The sequence below is a fragment of the Osmerus mordax genome, chromosome 21 (assembly GCF_038355195.1).
Source record: "Osmerus mordax isolate fOsmMor3 chromosome 21, fOsmMor3.pri, whole genome shotgun sequence".
Lineage (NCBI taxonomy): Eukaryota > Metazoa > Chordata > Actinopteri > Osmeriformes > Osmeridae > Osmerus > Osmerus mordax.
The window spans coordinates 9,724,682-9,744,366 of NC_090070.1; the positions used below are offsets into that span (position 1 = coordinate 9,724,682).

The 19,685-nt window shown below is 39.7% G+C and overlaps 3 protein-coding genes and 2 long non-coding RNA genes across 5 annotated transcripts; 3 read left to right on the forward strand and 2 right to left on the reverse strand.

Annotated features, from left to right (window-relative positions):
• The first annotated feature begins 86 nt into the window (after window positions 1-86).
• On the forward strand, window positions 87-10,168 carry LOC136965662 (integrin alpha-L-like). Its single transcript, XM_067259848.1, is given in 26 exon segments — window positions 87-173; window positions 2,607-2,722; window positions 3,306-3,391; window positions 3,551-3,636; window positions 3,743-3,857; window positions 3,982-4,112; window positions 4,201-4,343; window positions 4,640-4,793; window positions 4,965-5,121; window positions 5,234-5,307; window positions 5,429-5,552; window positions 5,684-5,829; window positions 5,929-6,069; window positions 6,223-6,420; window positions 6,502-6,632; window positions 6,965-7,116; window positions 7,191-7,351; window positions 7,480-7,586; window positions 7,588-7,795; window positions 7,930-8,028; window positions 8,254-8,333; window positions 8,435-8,504; window positions 9,513-9,626; window positions 9,711-9,743; window positions 9,862-9,972; window positions 10,058-10,168. Coding segments are annotated over 25 exon segments (3,018 nt in total). The 5' UTR covers window positions 87-173; window positions 2,607-2,636.
• Window positions 8,878-9,370, forward strand: LOC136965222 (uncharacterized). The gene is made up of 3 exons (XR_010879284.1): window positions 8,878-8,987; window positions 9,107-9,148; window positions 9,265-9,370. It is a non-coding gene; the product is annotated as an uncharacterized lncRNA (long non-coding RNA).
• Window positions 10,169-11,873: 1,705 nt separating the features above from the next.
• Window positions 11,874-14,718, reverse strand: LOC136965385 (uncharacterized). The gene is made up of 5 exons (XR_010879289.1): window positions 14,609-14,718; window positions 14,366-14,505; window positions 12,893-14,217; window positions 12,697-12,783; window positions 11,874-12,491 (listed from the first exon to the last, which is right to left on the reverse strand). It is a non-coding gene; the product is annotated as an uncharacterized lncRNA (long non-coding RNA).
• Window positions 14,719-15,137: 419 nt separating this feature from the next.
• LOC136965663 (zinc finger CCCH domain-containing protein 6-like) lies at window positions 15,138-16,725 on the reverse strand. Its single transcript, XM_067259849.1, has 4 exons — window positions 16,540-16,725; window positions 16,292-16,442; window positions 15,550-16,146; window positions 15,138-15,263 (listed from the first exon to the last, which is right to left on the reverse strand). Exons 1-4 carry the CDS (start codon window positions 16,611-16,613, stop codon window positions 15,138-15,140), a joined length of 948 nt encoding a protein of 315 aa, XP_067115950.1. The 5' UTR covers window positions 16,614-16,725.
• A 698-nt stretch (window positions 16,726-17,423) lies between these two features.
• Window positions 17,424-19,658, forward strand: LOC136965602 (group XIIB secretory phospholipase A2-like protein). The gene is made up of 4 exons (XM_067259786.1): window positions 17,424-17,745; window positions 18,313-18,401; window positions 18,602-18,767; window positions 19,005-19,658. Exons 1-4 carry the CDS (start codon window positions 17,499-17,501, stop codon window positions 19,118-19,120), a joined length of 618 nt encoding a protein of 205 aa, XP_067115887.1. The 5' UTR covers window positions 17,424-17,498; the 3' UTR covers window positions 19,121-19,658.
• Window positions 19,659-19,685: the final 27 nt, after the last annotated feature.

The window sequence follows — 19,685 nt, forward strand, 5'->3', positions numbered from 1 at the left end:
AGAGTGGAAACAACCTTGTATGAAAAGATCAGAGGAATAGCAGCCTCTATTATGCTTCATGCCCTACAAGAGACAGCAGGGATCTCTTAAGAGTGTTTGATCAGCAGCAAAAACTGATGAGAAAATGACCAAAAGAAGATTTATTCCTTTGCTCACCTGGATGGCAACTATAGGTAAGAATTTACTAGGATTTGGGATTTTGCTAAACCCTTTTATTTGGTTTAATATTTCGAAGAAATATGTTACACATGTTTGAACGAATCACATGTTTGGACAGAAAATGTTCGGCACTCCCCTTACTTAAATCAAAAGTCTATCTAACTACTAACCTGAACTTCATTGCCACAGCCTAAACGTTGTCAATCTGTTCATGAAAATAATTAATTTCAGCCTAAACCGTACAACGGAACGTTAAAACCAATTCAACCAACGCAATCGCTACCAAGACGAACACAGCAGTAGCCTAGTACTGTACCGTAGTAGTACAATTTACCGGGGCAGCTTCTCAACACAGGGCTATATCGCATTTTGCGTTGTTACTGACAATGATCGCTACCAGTGAGCTTTTTATGAATGAGCAATTTTCCACTAAATAAATGTCAAGCTTATTTACGTTTTGGGGGGCATATTTTCAGTTAGCAGATGGTACCGTTTGAATTGCGATTCCATCTTCTACTGCCGGGTAACGTCGTAGAATAATCTTCAAAGGGGTTGTTTATTCATGAATGAATGCAATATGAGTAGGCTAAATGCCTGAAAATATCATGAGAAGAGAAAAACTTAAAATGACGTTTAAATCATAGAGATTAGGTCAATTTTTACACCGGTCTGCAATAATGTCACGAAAACACGCGTGACTACCTTTGGCAGAACATTCGTTTCGCATCTGTTAACTTGGGGGATAGCTAGGCTAACTATAGCTTTACTGCAAGGCAGCTGCAGAAACGCCACAAACAAAGAGGCCAGGGTGATAAATATTTACTCATTTTACTTTGTGATATGACACACAATTGTGATGTGTAATGTACAATATAAGCTGATATTATTAAGGAAGTACATCTACTTTCGGAAACAGTAGTCTACTATTTCACTGACATATTAGCATCATGACATTAGCCTGTGTTGCCCGGGCAACACATACTACAGTGGTCTATGATGTATCTGTTTTCAATCGTTAAAATAAACATTCCTCACATATACATTTTCGTTGTAGGATTTATTCTGACATTAGTAAACGATTTGTTTGTGAAATTACCATTACCTGTGGTTTCAAACCAGTGTAGCTCACTGCAACGCTGTAGCCTACTGTACCCGAGACACTAGTGTGAGTAGCTAACAACAACTCCTCAGCTGTTTAAGTCAAACGGCAACAGAACATGTTCGGCACTCCCCTTACTCAAAAGTCTTTCAGTAGGGAAACTATCTGACTACTAACCTGAACTTCATTGCCACAGCCTAAACTTTGTCAATCTGTTCATTAAAATAATTAATTTCAGCCTAAACCGTACAACGGAACGTTTAATCGAATTCAACCAACGCAATCGCTATCAAGACGAACACAGCAGTAGTCTAGTACTGTACTGTAGTAGTAGAATTTACCGGGGCAGCTTCTCCACACAGGGCTATATCGCATTTTGAGTTGTTACTGACAATGATCGCTACCAGTGAGCTTTTTATGAATGAGCTATTTTCCACTAAATAAATGTCAAGCTTATTTACGTTTTTGGGGGCATATTTTCAGTTAGCAGATGGTACTGTTTGAATCGCGATTCTATCTTCTGCCGGTAAAGTCGTAGAATAATCTTCAAAGGGGGTTCTTTATTAATGAATGAATGCAATATGAGTAGGCTAAATGCCTGAAAATATCACGAGAAGGGACAACTTAAAAGGACGTTTAAGTCATAGAGATTAGGTCCATTTGTACACCGGTCTGCCAAATGTATTCGTTTTGATTCAGCCTGTCAGCTGCCTCTTGCAGGGGAAATGAGAAGACATCATATTTCATTCTACACTTCACTCGTATTTTGAGTTGTAAATGAGCAGCAAAAAAAAGATGCTTTTAAATCTATGTAATCTTTATAAATAATAAGTAGGCCCGATGCATTTTTATATAAAATATACAGACCCCTGTGCAACCGACGCAAGCAAGCACACCCTACAATTTCCCCAGAAATTGTATCCTCTCTAGTTGTATCTACTTTAGGATATTTCAGTGCTACTGTGTATGTTACTATTTTGTAATCCCCAGCAAGAAAAAGAAAACAAATCTAACTAGCCACATCATGGCCAATACTTTTTTTCTTAAGTCTCTTTAAGCTTTAGAGATAAATACATGACAAACAATAAAGGTGTACTTTCTTAAATGTTACATTGGTTAAGTGGAAAGAAAACCTTTTGTAAATGTATTGTGAAAACACTGGACAATAGTGCTTATTATTCAGATACAGTAGTGTAGCTGTTGAACTGTTTCCGAACATACTTTTTTCACCTCGCCATGTGCTAGCACACACAAAACTCAAGTAGTGGAGATCAAATACTGATTTACACTAGTAGTACATTCTATGATGTAACAGCAGAAGATCTCTCTAATGTTGTTTTTTTGCTAGTTTTCTCAGCTTCCTGGGCTTTCAACATTGATGTTGCAAACCCCCACATCTATACTGGAGAAACAAGATTTTTTTGGTTACAAAGTAATGCAGTACATATCAGGCGAGGAGAAAGGGTAAGTTAGAAAGGTTACCAGGATATTACTATTGTAACACCAGCAGAATGTTTTATTTTCTTAAAGCGAACAACAGTTTCTTTGCACCTACAATCAAAAGATCGAACACCAGATAGTCCAGATATATTGTACTTTAAACATTTTTTTAAAGTACAAAAAAGGAATATGGAAAAGAAATGTGAATCTTGGCATGCGCAGAGGACATGTTAACTTCATATCCTGTCACACCTCAAGCACAGAGCTGCACTTCAACTCTGCAGTATGAAGAGTACATTTACATTTACATTTAGTCATTTAGCAGACGCTCTTATCCAGAGCGACTTACAGTAAGTACAGGGACATTCCCCCGAGGCAAGTAAGGTGAAGTGCCTTGCCCAAGGACACAACGTCAGTTGGCATGACCGGGAATGGAACTAGCAACCTTCGGATTACTAGCCTGATTCCCTCACCGCTCAGCCACCTGACTCCAAGAGTAGAAAAAAACAAGCCGTAGAAAGGAAATTGAGATGCAATTGGTCTAACCTTGATGACGACATACTGAAAACAGCCATAATACATCGGTACTTTCACCCCCCACTTACAGGATAATGGTTACTGCACCACTTCAGCAAAACAGATCTGGAGGAATCTGTAAATGTGTTCAAAACCAAACAGTTTGTTACAATCCAGGTATCTGTGGGATTCAAAACTCCTAACAAAATCAAATTTCTAGAAACAAAAAAGAACTAATCTTATCATATTGTCACATTTTACCTCTAAAGGCTGCATCAGTTTAGTTGACTAATAATTGTCTACAATTTACTCTGACTCGCGTTGCCAAAAATGTAGCCATTCCTCTTCCAACCGAAGATAGCTCATTGAAGTACACTGGACTGTCCTTGGCAGTTGACTCAAAGAATCCCCCAAACTTTGTGGTAAGATCATAGTTAATCTTATACCATTATATGATAAAGGTCTTGTAAGTTACTTGATGAACTACAGAATTAGATCTATCATTTCTATTTGTATATCCTTACGCAGGCCTGCAGCCCGGGTCTGGTTCATGAGTGTGATGAGAACTCCCATCTGAACAGTGTGTGCTACAAGTTCAACAGCGAGTTTCAGAAAACCTCAAACTTCACACCTGCCTTTCAAGGTACAATGCTTGCAATATTTGAAGCAATGCTTCAAATAGTACTATAAGTCATATTTAAATGTTCAATATAGAATCTCACTGCTATTGCACTTGATAACTTACGCTCTCTACTTTTCTCCTACAGAATGTACCAAGAAGAAAGTCGACCTTGTGTTTCTGTTTGATGGATCAGAAAGCATGACAGGGGATGAATTTAACAAAAACAAAGGATTCATTTGGGATATCATCAAACCACTCAAAAAATCCTCAATTAAGGTTAAGAAATGCTATACAAGGTTTCTGTACACAACTGTTCAACAACCCAATGCAAACCAAATACATTTTTAATTCCCCCCCTCCACAGTTTGCTGCAGTGCAGTTCTCAGAAAAATCCAGGACAGTTTTTGACTTCAACGACTACCAAGAGGGGAGGGCCGAAGAGAAACTTGGAAAAGAAAAACATTTTAAATCCTTAACCAATACACATAAGGCGATATACTTTGTATTGTGCGTAACTTGAATGATTAAATAACGACATCAAAGCAAAATGAGTGACATTTTACGTACTATAACCTATTGTGCCTGTTGTAGCGCTTTAAGTGCAAGAAAGGCGCATTGCACATAAAATCTATGATTATTACTATTATGATACTATTATAGAACATAGAAAGGAGAATTAAACTGCTTAATAAACTCATCCACAGAAAATTTAAATATAATAATAATTAATAATGTCAACAATAATTTTTCTTAATAATCTGACAGATGTGAGAAAATGCACAACCTTTCTTTTTCTGTTTAAGGAGAAACCTATTTGATAACTCAACTGCTGGTGCCACGCCTGATGCAACAAAGGTTCTGGTTATCATCACAGATGGACTTCCCTCTGATAGTGATAGGAATTTAAAGTCGATCGAAAGAACAAACCAAAAAAACATCATACGCTTTATTATTGGTGTAAGTTCTCATGTTCAAGATCAAATCTGATTTAAAATCCATCTACAGTAAGACATGATGACCTGCTTTTAGTTAACACTGAAGTACTATCAAACCCATCAAATGTTGGGAAGTTGTACATTTTAAATAGATTGTAATAATGATTTAAATAATATCATACAAAATCTGCAGGTGAAGACCTCAAACAAAAAGAAATCCAACATTAATTTGAACAAACTAAAAGTACTGGCATCAGAACCAAAGGAAAACAACACATTCCTCATTGAAGATTATAATGGACTGTCAAAAATCCTGGACATTTATCAGAAAAAGATTTTCAACATCGAAGGTACTGAAATAAAGTTGGACTTTCCTTTCGAATGTTGCTTTTAACTCTGCAGCTACAATAAAATGTTTAATGGTCGATCATTTTGATAAAATCGACTCCATTTTCTATTTAGGTACCAAGACTGCTCGGGCAGGAAACTTAAGAAAAGAGATGTCTCAAAGTGGGTTCAGTAGTCAGTTCCAGGAGGTAAAACACCTTTCTTAAATTTTCCCAAATCAATTTTCCTAAAACTGTCGACAGTCCCAAACTAATTTGAATCAGCAAATGCAATAATTCTCTTAACAGCACTTTATAAATCCTCGCACAGGATATCTTGGTTTTAGGGTCTGTGGGATCATATGACTGGCGAGGATCTCTCACTGAGATTCAGGGCCCAGGATCGGAGGAAAGAGAAATTGTGGATCCCTCCATAGAAAAAGACTCCTACATGGGTAAAGTCATGGTCTTCTCAGAGCACAATCTGTCAAACAGGTCTTTCCTCAAACCATCGCAATTGCTTTTTCTCCAGCAAAATGTGGATGATAGTATTTGTAGTTTTGCTAATATTGTTTTTGTAATGTAGGATACGCTTTAACTGTTGCAAAGAAGAACGATCACCTTCTGTACCTTACTGGTGCTCCTAGATTTGAACATAAAGGACAGATACTTCTTTTTACTAAAGATGAAAACAATAACTGGACAGTAACTACGAAAGAGTATGGGGAGCAGGTTGGTTATATTGTATCTACTTATGACGCATTTTTCATAGAAGTATAGTATTCAATATGATGTCATTTGGATAACTACTGTCCATGGTTTTCCTCTCAGATTGGGTCCTATTTTGGGGCAGAGTTGTCTGCAGTTGATATTGACTCAGACGGCAACACAGACTTCCTGCTGGTGGCAGCTCCAATGTTCTACCAGTCTCAGAGTGAGGGCAAGATCTATGTCTACCAACTGACTGATAAGGTTGGATTTTCCTTTGCTCTGACAGCTGATTAAGTAAAAAAGTTTAGTCGTTCAGTACACTTTGAAGTATAAAAATGAATACAAATTCAAATAGGATAAGAAGAAATCTTATCAAGACAGTTGAGAAAGTGTGTTCTGTTTCCTCTTCCTAAGCTGGAACTGAGGAGCATGTTGAACGTGTCAGGACCTTCTCGGGGAAGATTCGGGTCATCCATCTCCTCAGTCACAGATCTGAACGGTGATGAGCTAAAGGATGTGGCCGTGGGCGCTCCACTCGAGGATGATGGCAGGGGGGCTGTGTACATCTACCTGGGTGACAAACTTGGAGGAATACGCGAAAGCTACACTCAAGTGAGGAAGCAAAAAATTACACAAATAATGAATGTTTAAAACAAACTTTTGGCTCACCAAAACTATATGATTTCATTGCAGAGAATCGCTGCCAAAATGCTGAGTTCTGATCTGCAGTTATTTGGCCAGACACTTGACGGGAGAATGGATCTGGGCCATGATGGCTTGATTGACATTGCAGTTGGTGCCAAAGGAAGAGTTGTTGTGTTAAGGTAATAATTTACTTATACAATACTGTGCAAAAGACCCAAGGTTATTTATGTTAATATTGTCATAAGTATCTATTTTCTGGTCTTGTGTATTTGTGTGGCAGTAAAAAAGTTGATTGTTGAGTACATTGGTGTAGTCTTAATTATTTTCTAAAACATTTTTGATTAACTTTTTTACTGTGCCTAAAAGTTTTGCACAGTCCTGTGTATTGAGAGAAAGACAGAGAGAGCTAGAGAAGTTTGAAGAGATAAACTTTCATTTCCTTTCCTAATAACAAAAAATGCTTTCTAAAAAAATCTTTGTTAAAGCTATAACTTCTCTTGGTAACTTACAGGTCCAAGTCTGTCTTCAACGTCTCTGCTCGTCTCTCATTCCACCCCTCTGAGATCAGCACTGATCAATTTGACTGTCTCACCAGCGAGGACCAAAGTTTCCCAGTGGTCAATTTAACAGCCTGCTTTAGTAAGGTGGAAGCTACCAAGAGTGGTAAGAAGTCGCTACCAGTTATATCTATGATGAGGTTCAGAGCGATGATGGTAACATTGCCTGAATGTGTCCAGGAGTGCGGAATGCAGAGATAAACGTCTCTTACATACTGGAAGTGGATCCTATGAGGCACACCAGCAGAGGTCTCGTCGGCAGGAATGGAACCAGAAGACTTGAAATGATTGAGAAGCTGAGCAAAAATGTGACCTGCTTTAACCACTCAATCCACATGAAGGTAAAATCTTAACCCATCAGAGCTTGCATTAACACCTTAATGCAAAACATATATAATAATGCAACTGCATTGTAAATCTGGTGATGACAAATGCAAAAGGTTTTGATTTTATTTTTTCTTCACACCAGAAATGCGTGAAGGACACATTGTCCCCAGTTGTTATCAAACTGAAATTTTCTCAGAACTCAATACCACCACCAACTGGCATCTTGAATGTTGACAGCCCTACACAGGAGGCAGCAAAGTTATAACAATATAAATATAGACTATTACATTTGAAGTGTCTCTTTTACATTACCCAGAACCTCAACTTTAATTGTGATAGACCAAAGCTACTTCAACATAACAGTAAGACTGTCCAATCATGCAGATGATTCTTATAACACCAGCCTCACATTCCTCTACCCACCTGGCCTATCATTCTCTAAGATGCATCTGGAGAAGGTATATTTTACATTAATTCCATTACAGTACATGCAATTAAGAATATATTCCTGATGTCAATCAACAATATTCCATACTATTGGTGTTACAAAAGTACTGTAGCCAGGCTTCCCTGTTGTAACTTTGTGTACTAGGCCACAAGGACGACCCTCCACAAGTGCAGCGATCTGGAGGGGGTCACTGACAGGACCCTGTGCAGCATCAGCCTTCCTGTCTATCGCAGCAAAACAACAGTAAGGGGTGTACTACCACTAAACTGGGCTTACACTGTAGGATGTTCATCACAAAACATTTCAGATTGTATTGTTGTAATAGACCAATTTATCAAAATGTTGTTCTATTGAAGTATTCACTAGTGTGATCCCAAATTAATCAATATTTACATTATTGCTACAGTTATCAATTATTAACTAAGGGCAATATCTAAAACAACAAATGTGTTATTTTCATTTTTTCAGGCATCATTCAAGAGTTTATTTCGCATTTCAAATTCCTACAATTGGAATGACACCATGTCCATGACCATCATTGGACACAGGTATTAGTACAGCCCGATTAAAAATGTTCTCATATGCTGTGATTGTAAGAAGTAACCCACAATGTTTATAAGACTTTATCTGGATTCCATTTGATTTCCAGTGATAATGACAACTCCACCAATTCTACAGTTACCAAATCCATTCCTGTTCAGTTTGCAGTTGATTTGGCAGTAAAGGTGTACGTTCATGTTTTTACACTAACAATACTTTTGTTACATTTACTCATTTAGCAGACACTCTTAAATTGTTAAATACTTTGTTGAATCATTCTGGCATAACAATTCAGGTTGTATTTCACTTTAGGAATTATGAATACTCCAACACGTATCTTTAATCAAGAGGATAAAGGACCTAAACATCTGGTAAATGTATACGAGGTATGGCATAAGTTCTTCTTGAACAAATCAACTTCAGATCCACTTTTTGCAAGCTCAATGTTTTTAAGTATTTTTTCTCAAGGTTTTCTACTAATGCTACATCAGAAAGTCTTTTGAATTAGGTTGTGCAAAAATATTAATAAAAATACATATTTGAACTATTCACAGGTGAAGAACTTGGCTTGGAAGTCTTTGCCTGTTTCAGTAACCTTCACCTTCCCAACTCTGCTTGGGCATCGATTTGAAATGAGGGACTATAAAGTATTAGTCTCAGAGGTAACTTGTTCACAGTTATGTATAATACTTGATTGTTGTTGTTGTATAATACTTGATATTCTTGTTTTGCAGTCACTTTCAACAAATATTAATCACAATGCATTTCTTATGTTTTTTAGAACCAAACTAAATGTGAACAAACTATAGTGGCAACACCCGACGTGAGTGAACCATATCATTACAGATATGGCAATCAACGAAATGTAAAATTGGAATAGAAGTATGAAAATATCTACTGAAAATGATGAATAACTAAAACAACTATGTTCTATTACAGTACTGCACTAAAGAAAAAAACTGCAAGTCCATTAAATGTAATGATTTTATATTGGACAAATATTCGACTGTTCAATTCCAACTTAGGGGAAGTGTAGCTTTTGAGGGTCTTGAGCAGTTTGTAAAGGTATGTCTCACACAAAGCTATATTCCTATCAGTTTTTACCATAATTCATTACAACTGTACAGAGTTAATTGTACAGACTGAAATATTGTATAATATGTTACAAATGCATCCTCAATTCACAGGACATGCCACTGACCAAAATGTTCACTGGCGATGAAGCAGATGTCAAATTCAAAGGTTTTGTAAATCTTGACTATGACAAGCAGCGATATGTCCAAAAATCAAGTAACCATGAGGTAAATTTAGTTAAACTATAAATAATTTAATTCTAGTAATAAAGGCAATAAATATAATGTATTATGTGTTTTTGTTTTTGTCAGAACAAACATTATACAAGTTTCCACCAGGCACAGGTAAAACTGAGATTCAAATTGAAGTAGACCGATTGTCTGTCTTTATATCAAACTAATCTGAGCTATTCTCCCCATTTTTATTATACCTCTGACATTAACAAAATGTCTCATTTAACAGATTGATGTTCGAGCAGAGTTCATCATTCCCCCGAACAAAAAACTGATTGTAGCAACAGGTGCTGGCGGGGGGCTCCTCCTACTCATCATTATTACTGTGGTCATGTTTAAGGTGAGAACCTGTCTGTGAACCGCACCTCAAAATCCAAAGGTTTCGTATAGGAAAGTAATTTTTTACCGTTTTTCTTTGTCATTAGATGGGATGCTTCAATTCAAAATTTACATGGACTCCTAGGAAAGAGGAGATTGATGATGGAGAAGAGAATGATGGGAATGGACACTTTAAAGAAAATGGTTGGAATCCCTGACAAGAAAATTAGTCTTGTGGTGGCACAGAAGCAAAAGCACTCATGGAAAACGTTTAAACGCCCCAACAGGAGTAAGGAAAGGAAGAAAGCAATGGCTGTGTGTGATAAAGGCTAAAGACGCACTTGTTCTGGGAGTACAACGATACTTAAGAAAGATTTGTTGGATCAGATGTTAGTTTATTTCCTCCAGGAACACAATCACACTTATTGAGGGACTTGTTGCACTTGTTGGCTAGTTGTAACTGATTTAACTACTTGTACTCGCTGTGAATTATATTATTGTTGCTTGCTTTCCTCCAGGTACACTTTAGCACTTACGAAGATCATGTTGTTTAATTGTAATTTGTTTACCAACATGCAGGGGTGCAGATGGGATTTTTGAACTGGGGGGGACCAAGCTGTCAGCAAATGATTCCAACTCAATTAGTTATTTTGTGTAATGTTATATATATGTATATACATATATACAGTACCAGTCAGACAGGCAATGTTTATTGCAGCTTCAGTATATGAAGCTGCAATAAACATTAGTATGTCAATCACGCACCAAAACTTCATGCCCTCTGCAAATGTTTTATTTAAACATTTGCTGATCTCAGCAAGATGTAAATTATTACAAATATAACAATGTGTATGTAAACAGTATAAAGTATAAACACTTAAACAATAGATTTACATAAATAAAATAAGTATAGCCTTCATAGCATGAAATGTGAAATGAAATTTACACTTTAAATTAAATATTCGGAATTCCCTCTGCAAGTATGACTTTTCTTTGTAATTGTTTTTCCAATAATAAACCAAATTAATAAAAAATAAAAAAAGAATTCCCTCTGCAGCCAAACAAATTTACCCTCTAGAGGCAGACTCAATAGGTCCCAAAAACATTTCTCCTCCTTTCATTTCCCTGAAGATATTGCTGGGCTGTCTTGTCTGTCCAGTTTGTCAAGTCTGTCTTGGTGAATATGGCACACAGCAATGCCATTGAGCCTTTTTTGTGTCGTGGTTGATCGCAACCAATAGGTTAATGAAAGGGAGCGAGCCAAACATTTCAATTTTAACCAGCCAAACGAACGGGGCTACTAACGTCATCTCCATGACAAACAGGAAGACGCCAAGCCTAAAAGCACAAACGCCGGCTCCAAAAATACTTTAAATAAGCATTATACACGTTGCTTATTTAAGCAAAGTGTATTGCGTTACACACGCTAATACAAGCTAACATCGCTAACATTGCCTAATCAGCTGTGCAGTTATGAACTGATGCTTGTCGCCTTACGTAGGGAGAGTGGTGGGGACGGATCGGGGTCACTAGGAATCTGGGGGGGACATTTCCCCCCCGTCCCCAGTGCCATCTGCGCGCATGCCAACATGCTCTTCTGGTTCTACCCATTGACACTTATTTGCTTTTCACAATATATGCTTCAAGTTTTGGCTACACTCAATGTTTTTGGGGCTATCTCGTTGTTTATGATCATTGACCTTTTAAGTCGCTTTGTATAAAAAAGTCTGCTAAATGAATACATTTCAAATGTAAATAATACCAACATATTTTGATTAGTTTACCTTGACTAAAATGTACATTTTCTTTATTTCTTTAAAATCAATGGTTAAAGTTGTGTGCCTAAACACAATTTAATCCAGGTTATAGTCAAATAAAATAAACCTGAGTTTTTTGTAATGTAGCAATTGTTTATTTGTGTAGTTCTGCAATTTAGTGAATACTAAACCATATTGAGAGAAAATAAAAACAATCATTAAGAAAACAAACAAACAGTGCTTCAACAAGTAGTTACAATTTTGATGTGGGAATTTAAAAATGCTTCCTTCACCTTATCAAGTGTAAATGATGACCCTCTCAGATCCTCAAAGGATAATGTCAACATACTTATAAAAACAAAAAAGTACGAATATTTAGAGACTGCAATCACAAAAATCTACTGACCAAAAGGGGACGCTGTTGGGTCAAAAGTCTTGAAAAGATCCTTCAATGGCGTCGTGCTTACATTGCTCTCGTTCCTCGTTTGTCTAGACAGCGCCTTCTGCGCCCCGTTTGTGTGAGGTCGCGTCAGTAGTGCCAGAGCTTGAATAGGTAGGTTGTGGAAACCAGGGGCACCTACCTGGGCTTGACTCTTCAGGGAAGGACGAGGTTCTACCACGGCCTCATGGGAGATGGAGTCTTGTAGGGACGGCTCCTCCGTCACACTATTGCCCACAGGCGACTTTGTATCATCCTCCGCCGTCTTTACGTCCTCATTTTGCTTTTGTTTCTCAGTCCAGGGAGGTTGTTTGGCGTTTTTACTGACGCTGAAGCCATCTCTTACTGAAAGGCAGCAAAAAGAAAGTCTTGTTAATTCAAGTGGGATGGTTAAACAATAGGTGTGCTTTACTACATGACGTTTGTCATTTTTGTTTATCCACCTTTCTGTATGAACAAATCACCCACATTAAACCTGCTTTGTTTTTACAGCATGAGGAAAAAGGAAACAAACATGACATGTTTTAAAGGATAACAGATGTGACCATACCAGTGTCTTTGCTTTGCTTTCCCTCTTGGCGACATGGAGCTAGGGACTGAAAAAGGGTCTTCAAAACCGCCTTGGTCTCAGCTGGTTCTGCATTCAGTAGATACATAGAAAAACATTTTGAAATCAATCTTTTAGTCATATGGAAAGACAAATTAAAAGCAAAGTAAAAGCAAAGATTAAAAGGCAATAACTTCACCTGAGTGTGACGCAAGATCTTGTGATCTGCCTTTGACCTGGTTGCTACAGACATCTGGCTTGGTAGGTGTGGGAGACTCAGGCGGGATGGCCTCACCAATGGGTTTAGCAAAGAGGCTGGAAAAGGGGTTTTCCACAGGCTTAGAAGACTCGAGCAGAATCTCAACTGAACATGGAGCTTCATGCTTATGATCTGACGAGCCGATTGGACTACTGGGCGAATTCTGAGTCTGAGGGGTGTGCATGGGAGCCGGGTTGATGAGGCCGGAAAATAGATTATGAAAGGGTTTCTTTAAGGGCTTAACATCGATTTCTCTGGGGCCTGGTGGGGAACCTGGTGTATTTTTTAACTTTTTGTGACCAGGTGGGGTTGGAACAGTAGGAGATTGGGAAGTAGAACTATGGCCTATAGACCCTGCAAAGAGGCTATTAAATGTGTTCTTAACGGGTTTGCCGGATGCAATAGACTCAGTAGAAAGGGAAGCCTTCCTCTTGCGATCTGTAGATAATCTTGGATGAGTTTGAGAAGACGGTATCTTCCGAGGACCGGTTTGAGTTCTGAGGGGATGTTGATTCGCCTGCACAGGAGCTGTGGAGCATTTGGGAGCTGTCGTCTGACTGATGGGACCAGCGAAAAGGGAGAGAAAGGATCGGTCCTGGGATGGTTTTGCTCCTCCCTTATCTGAAAAGGACACTTGGGAGCTATCTGGAGGATCGGCACACTTCTTCACGGGAATATGGGAGTTCTGATCGATGGGGCGTGCGAAAAGCTTCTGGTTATTTCCAACCATTTCTGCAGTTTTGCAGTCTTCAGAGTCCGACTTGGAACAATGTGAGGATCCTTCTGTACTTGGGTGAGTTGTTAGGGTACCAGATTTTGTTTGAGGAGCAAGAGGCCTGGGCGAGCTATAGGCCTGAATTATAGGACTGGCAAATAGGCTACGGAAAGGTTTTTCTTGCATTTTTTGTGACCCGAAGGAATCCGCAATTGCATAAGAAACCTTCTCCTTACATTCTGTGGAGCTTGATGGATGACATGGGGACGTTCGCTGGGACCAATGTCCAGGGGAAGGCTGTCTAACAGGGTTTGCAAAAAGGCTGTTGAAGGGTTTAGGTTTATCAGAGAGTGTGCGGGACCCAAGAACTGCCTCGACAGAATAGGAGACCGGCACCTTCCTGTTGGTGGTATTTGCAGAAGAATCGACGGTGTGGACTGAGTCTATGTGAGGGGTGTCTTCTGCCCCTGCAGGTTCTGGCGTGTTCCACAGGTGGGCCCTCTGCTCTGTGTCAGGCTCAGAGGGGCAGGCGCTGTTGTAAAAATTTGGCCTGAAATGCCAAATGATTGAATTGTAAGAGATCCTTAACGTAACAAAAACTTTAACAATTTGTCGATCAACGCTCAAGAACTAGCACCGAAGTGTGAGCCATGAAACTACTTGACATAGAAAAAATAGACATTATTACTTTTACTCACCTGACAGGATCTAAGAATATATCAATATCAGTTTTGGGTTTGTCAGCGTCAACGGTGTTCATTGTTTGATCTTTGGTTGTCTCTTGCTCTGTGTTTTCAGGCTGATTCCCTGTTGCCATTTCCTTGTGCTGTTTCCATGACTGCAAAGGAGGCATACACATGCTTTGAAATACAAACCAGGTTTAACGTGAAATCGTTGCTAGGCTTTTAAGGCTTGCTACGCCAGATTGGGGACCCACTGACCTCCTCGAATAGCTTTCTGGTGAGGTCAGTCAAAGGTTCATGGGAAAACCTGCACCCATCTCCTTGGAAGCACTTTCCACCAGAGTGGAAGAACTTACAGGGGAAATCCTGTGGCCACTCCGTCAAGGAAACACGAATTGACAATCATTTTTGACCACAAAAATGTTACCGTACAAAGCCTGCATACTTCACACACCTCTTCCTCTTAATATTGAAATCAAATAAAAAGGATATCATGCATATACGGGCACGTTGTTCCTTTAGTGCAGAACCCCTGAATATAAAACTTGCATGCTTCTTTGAATATATTATGGACATCCAGGGCATGTTCCAGTTGGCATTCATCACCCTGTTGAGAAACACAAGTGACCAAATCCATTACAATGAGACAACACATCAATAACGGCATTGCCTAGAATTGTCCCTCCCCACCATCACTTGTAGTCCTACATTATTATTTCGGTACATTATAACTTTGATCAGCTAAGTTTTCCACTGCCAAATGTCTAATCATGGCTGGTTTACACCATTAGCAACTTGCCTTGATGCACTTTCCCAAAAGAAAATGTCGACAGATGAATCTCCCATCCTTCTCGATCACATTCTGGTCCTTGAACTCCTGTGTCATCACCCGCTTTCGCTCCACCACATTTTCCTGTGGAAAAAACAAATGGGACTAGTAAAATCATCCAGCTTAGTGAGCTTACATTTACATTTAGTCATTTAGCAGACGCTCTTAACCAGAGCGACTTACAGTAAGTACAGGGACATTCCCCCGTGGCAAGTAGGGTGAAGTGCCTTGCCCAAGGACACAACATCAGTTGGCATGACCGGGAATCGAACTGGCAACCTTCAGATTACTAACCCGATTCCCTCACCGCTCAGCCATCTGACTCCCTTAGAATTCACATGGATACTGAGTTTTCTGAAACTTGACATACCTGCTCAAACTGCCTCCTGCCGCCACGGAACCCCCGACCATTTCTCTGAAAGCGCTTCGTATTTTGAAAGCGGCCCATCTGCTCTTTCCTTCCACCTCCATTCCTGGATCCATCCTGCTGCTCCCGGGGTGAATTACTGCCTTTGCTAGACCCGTCTTGGCCTCTGTCATCCCACTGTCCACCTTTATTGGAGAAACCCCTTCCTCTCATGGAAGAAAAATGTCTTGACTGGTGAGCTTGATGGCCACCTCTTTCAGTAGGGTTTCCTCTCCAGTTGGTTTGACTCTGCTGTTCCATATCCCATTTCTTCTTCTTCTTCTTTTTCTTCTTCTTCTTCTTCTGCTGTTGTTGTTGTTGATTATCTTCATTTTGGACGCTTCTGTCTTTTTGCTGGACACCATTGTTCTGGGCAGGGTCCTCAGTCTGACTGCTGCACTGATTTGCTAGTTTAACACGGTTATAGTTGTCCAGTTCTCTGCTGAAGTCGATGCCTGGTTGCTTATAGTCGTTCCTCTTCATGTGGTAGTCTCTGGCCCTGGAGGCTAAGTCACTGAAATAAGCATTAGACGCATTATCCCTTACCTTTTTAGTTGGACCCTGTGAGAGAAACACAGCAAATCAGAACATTAAACGGATCTCCATGACAAAAAGTGATGGTGACACATACAATATTGCTTGCTCTGGTTTGTATGGAGCGCATTAGTGCAAATGGCATCCATTAATGAATGTGCCTTGAGATTACCTTTGGAAGAGCACTACTAAAACTCTGCCTGGCTCTTTTCTTCTTCATTTTGGAGGCACCCTGCTGACTACTCAGCAAATATCTATTTCTAGTCTTGTTCGTCTCCCCATTGTCTTTATCCAGCTCATCTGGTTCCAGTTCGCCGTCCTCCCTTAATTAGATAGTAGACAGAAACAAACAGCATGAAAGCAAAAACATATAGTATACTGTACTACCTTGCTATTCTATCGCATCGCCTAGCAACATACCGCTCAAAAGAAGCAGGTTCACGTGGAGATGTGACATCATTTGGGATACTGGTGAAGAGGTTAGCAAATGCCATACTCCTTGTCTCGTTCTGTCGACTAGATTGAATCTAATTGTAAGTTTGGTTGAACTAATATTGTTAGGTAGCAAGCTAGACGTTTCAATTCAGAAGTAAACAACTATGCTACTGACACTGTTTAGCTCGCGCTTTTCTAATACCTGGATTTATTCCATTGTTTCCCTGTTACTTTCACTATCCACGTATCATTAAGATGCATTCATTATCTGAAATGCAAATGTTTCGACTTCGTTTGTCAAAACAATGCTAACTTTCTACTTGCTCTTCTGAAGCAAGTTGAGGTAGCATCAGAGCATCATCTTGTAGTTGTCGTTCTCTACTTCCGTGCACATGTTCACTCAGTTGCCGCCTACTTTCAAAATAAAAGCCCATTTGATTTCTGAGACAGAAAATTAGTTTGTTTTTCAAAGATGTAAAATACTTGAACAAGTATAATAACACAACATTATCCAAGTCATTGGATTTTGGTAGGCCTACTGAAATTCAAGACAAATATCAATAACCTTGAAGAATTTCCTGACTTGAGTCATTAAAGTGCATGACATCATCCATTTTTACATAGTTGAACTCTTTGGTTGCAAATGCTTGTCACAATAGTATTCAAAGAAACAACTATTTGAAAACAATCAACACATTTTGAGCAACTAATCATTAAAAAAAAGAAAAGAAAAAAAGAAACATACAATCTCAGATAGCAGGGTAACCTTTGCTCTTCCACAGTGGAGACTGTCCTTGAGTGGGCTCAAAGTCCAGGTCAGGGTGGCTACACCACTAAAACACAGTCACTCTCCATGTGTTTCTGCTTAGGACACTCTCCCCATCTGAACTCCCAGGACCACCAGCTCAGAGTGTCTATCTCTCCTGCCGTACAAAACCTACAGTATGTTTTACAGGGCGCCCCTCTCCCTCCTATTGATTCTGGGCCTCTGCATCCATGGAGCGTCCGGCCAGGAGACCGACGCCCCTCCACCAGAGGCAGGACAAGCTGATCCACAGGCTGAGGAAGAGGACTCTGATTGGGGCCTGAACTCCCTCAGAGGCAGCTTTGAGGCAGTCAATGGATACTTTGATTCGATGCTGGAGCTACTGGGGGGGCGAGATGGCGTGTGCCAGTACCGCTGTCGCTTTGGTGAGTCTCGTTCAAAAATGACTTTGGATCTTCCTGGGGAACATTTTATGGCTTGTCTATGGGTTGTATCGTTCATTTACCTTTGGTATGCCCAATCCAGACGTCCTCTTATGGTCACCCTGACATTAACAGCGGCTAGTAGGCAAAGCAAACGAAAATGCCAAAAGAAATGTTTTCACATCTTAACCACTTATCTATGTACTGAACTTGAAGTCATAAAATATATCTTTATAACCTAGTAGAGGAAGGCGAGCATCGTGAATTCCTCTAGTTCTAAACACTCTTTATCAACAGATAGTTATCCCTCAGCCACAAATGGCCTTAAAGTGGACTATGAGCCATGATGAGTGGGTAGAGTAAGATACTAGATATCATGAGATGGCATGTGAGGAGACTATGATAGATGTCCGTGTAACCTGCTGCTATCTCTATCTGTATATCAACCATGTTATGTGGGCCAGCTGTGTTCTCACTGTTTACCTCGCGGCCTTTCTCCCAGGTCTTCTACCTGACAATCGGTTATCTTTGCCTGTCATACTGTTGATGGCATGGCCCTGTTTCCCTCAGGCAAAGCTCCTGTCCCTCGACCAGATTACCAGATGGCGGAGCCGAACGGGTGCAGCTCTTACTTCATGGGGCTCCCTGTGCCCAATGGGGTGTGTATACTTAAGAGGACAGGACACACACACACAGTCACACATACAAGCACACGTAAAACACATCTTTCCGGCTTTCAAATTCGAAGTTGAGGTACCTGTGCACTTTAGTTTTGCTGAAACAATGAGGGGAAAGAAAAGTCATACATCTCCCATCTTGATGATGTATATTTGACTCACCACCTGCGCCCCGTTTCCAGGTGGATCTGGGCATCCCTGCCATGACTAAGTGCTGTAATCAGCTGGACATGTGTTATGACACCTGCGGCTCCAACAAGTACCGCTGCGACTCCAAGTTCCGCTTCTGCCTCCACAGCATCTGCTCAGACCTCAAGAAAAGCCTCGGTTTCGTGTCAAAGGTCGAAGGTCAGTAAGATGATGACACGAGCACATCTTGACTGTCATTTAAATTATCTATATATTTCCATTTACTTTGTTTAATTTTTACTTTCTTGTAAGGCAAAAAACCTATTCATAAACCTCACCTTAATATCGACATTTTTGTAATATTTAGGTGTACTTCCAAATATATAGGTCAGTGTTTCCAGTTGTACTGATTGTGTACCAATGTCCCTCTGACTCATTATGTGTGTCTGTTGGCAGCCTGTGAGGCGGTGGCTGACACTCTGTTCAACACTGTGTGGACTCTGGGCTGTAGACCCTACATGAACAGCCAGCGGCAAGCCTGCCTGTGTGAGGAAGTGAAGGACGAACTCTGAACACCGCCACCGTCCCCACACACACACAAACACACACACACACACACACACACACACACACACCCACACACACACTTCGAAGCGTTGTAGAGAATAAGAAATGTGCACTCGAGAAAATGTGATGCATTAGATCGGGGTGTTTTAAAAGACTCCTTTTTGAATAGTTTAATTTATTTGTATTTGACTTGGTTTTGCTCAGCAGAACCCCAGATGTATGTTACAATACAGGATTGTATTTTCCGTATTCAATACGTGTAATAAAATTTGTGACACGCATGGTACAGTATGAGATCCAAATGTAAAAAAAAAAAAAATGCATTGCACACAAATTTATAGAAATCACAGCCTTTACAAAATCTAGAGATTCTATGAAAATAGTCTACATTTCAGAGATGGGTATTAAAAACCTGTTCATAGTTATTGGGTAATGATTAACATGAATATAGAACTGCCATTCAACACTTATCCTATCCCATTCTAATAATGTAGATAAAGACCAACTACTAGTGTAAAAAGATTGTGTGGTTAAAGTCATGTGTTGTAAAACATGTGTATGTTACATAGT

Coding starts and splice junctions, on each gene's coding strand:
- LOC136965663 (XM_067259849.1), bottom strand. CDS start 16,613: ATGGCATTTGCTAACCTCTTCACCAGTATCCCAAATGATGTCACATCT. Junction 16,147..16,291: donor TTAGTAGTGCTCTTCCAAAG/GTAATCTCAAGG, acceptor TTTCTCTCACAG/GGTCCAACTAAAAAGGTAAG. Junction 15,264..15,549: donor GCAGGAGGCAGTTTGAGCAG/GTATGTCAAGTT, acceptor TTTTTTCCACAG/GAAAATGTGGTGGAGCGAAA.
- LOC136965602 (XM_067259786.1), top strand. CDS start 17,499: ATGTTTTACAGGGCGCCCCTCTCCCTCCTATTGATTCTGGGCCTCTGC. Junction 17,746..18,312: donor CCAGTACCGCTGTCGCTTTG/GTGAGTCTCGTT, acceptor TGTTTCCCTCAG/GCAAAGCTCCTGTCCCTCGA. Junction 18,768..19,004: donor TTTCGTGTCAAAGGTCGAAG/GTCAGTAAGATG, acceptor GTCTGTTGGCAG/CCTGTGAGGCGGTGGCTGAC.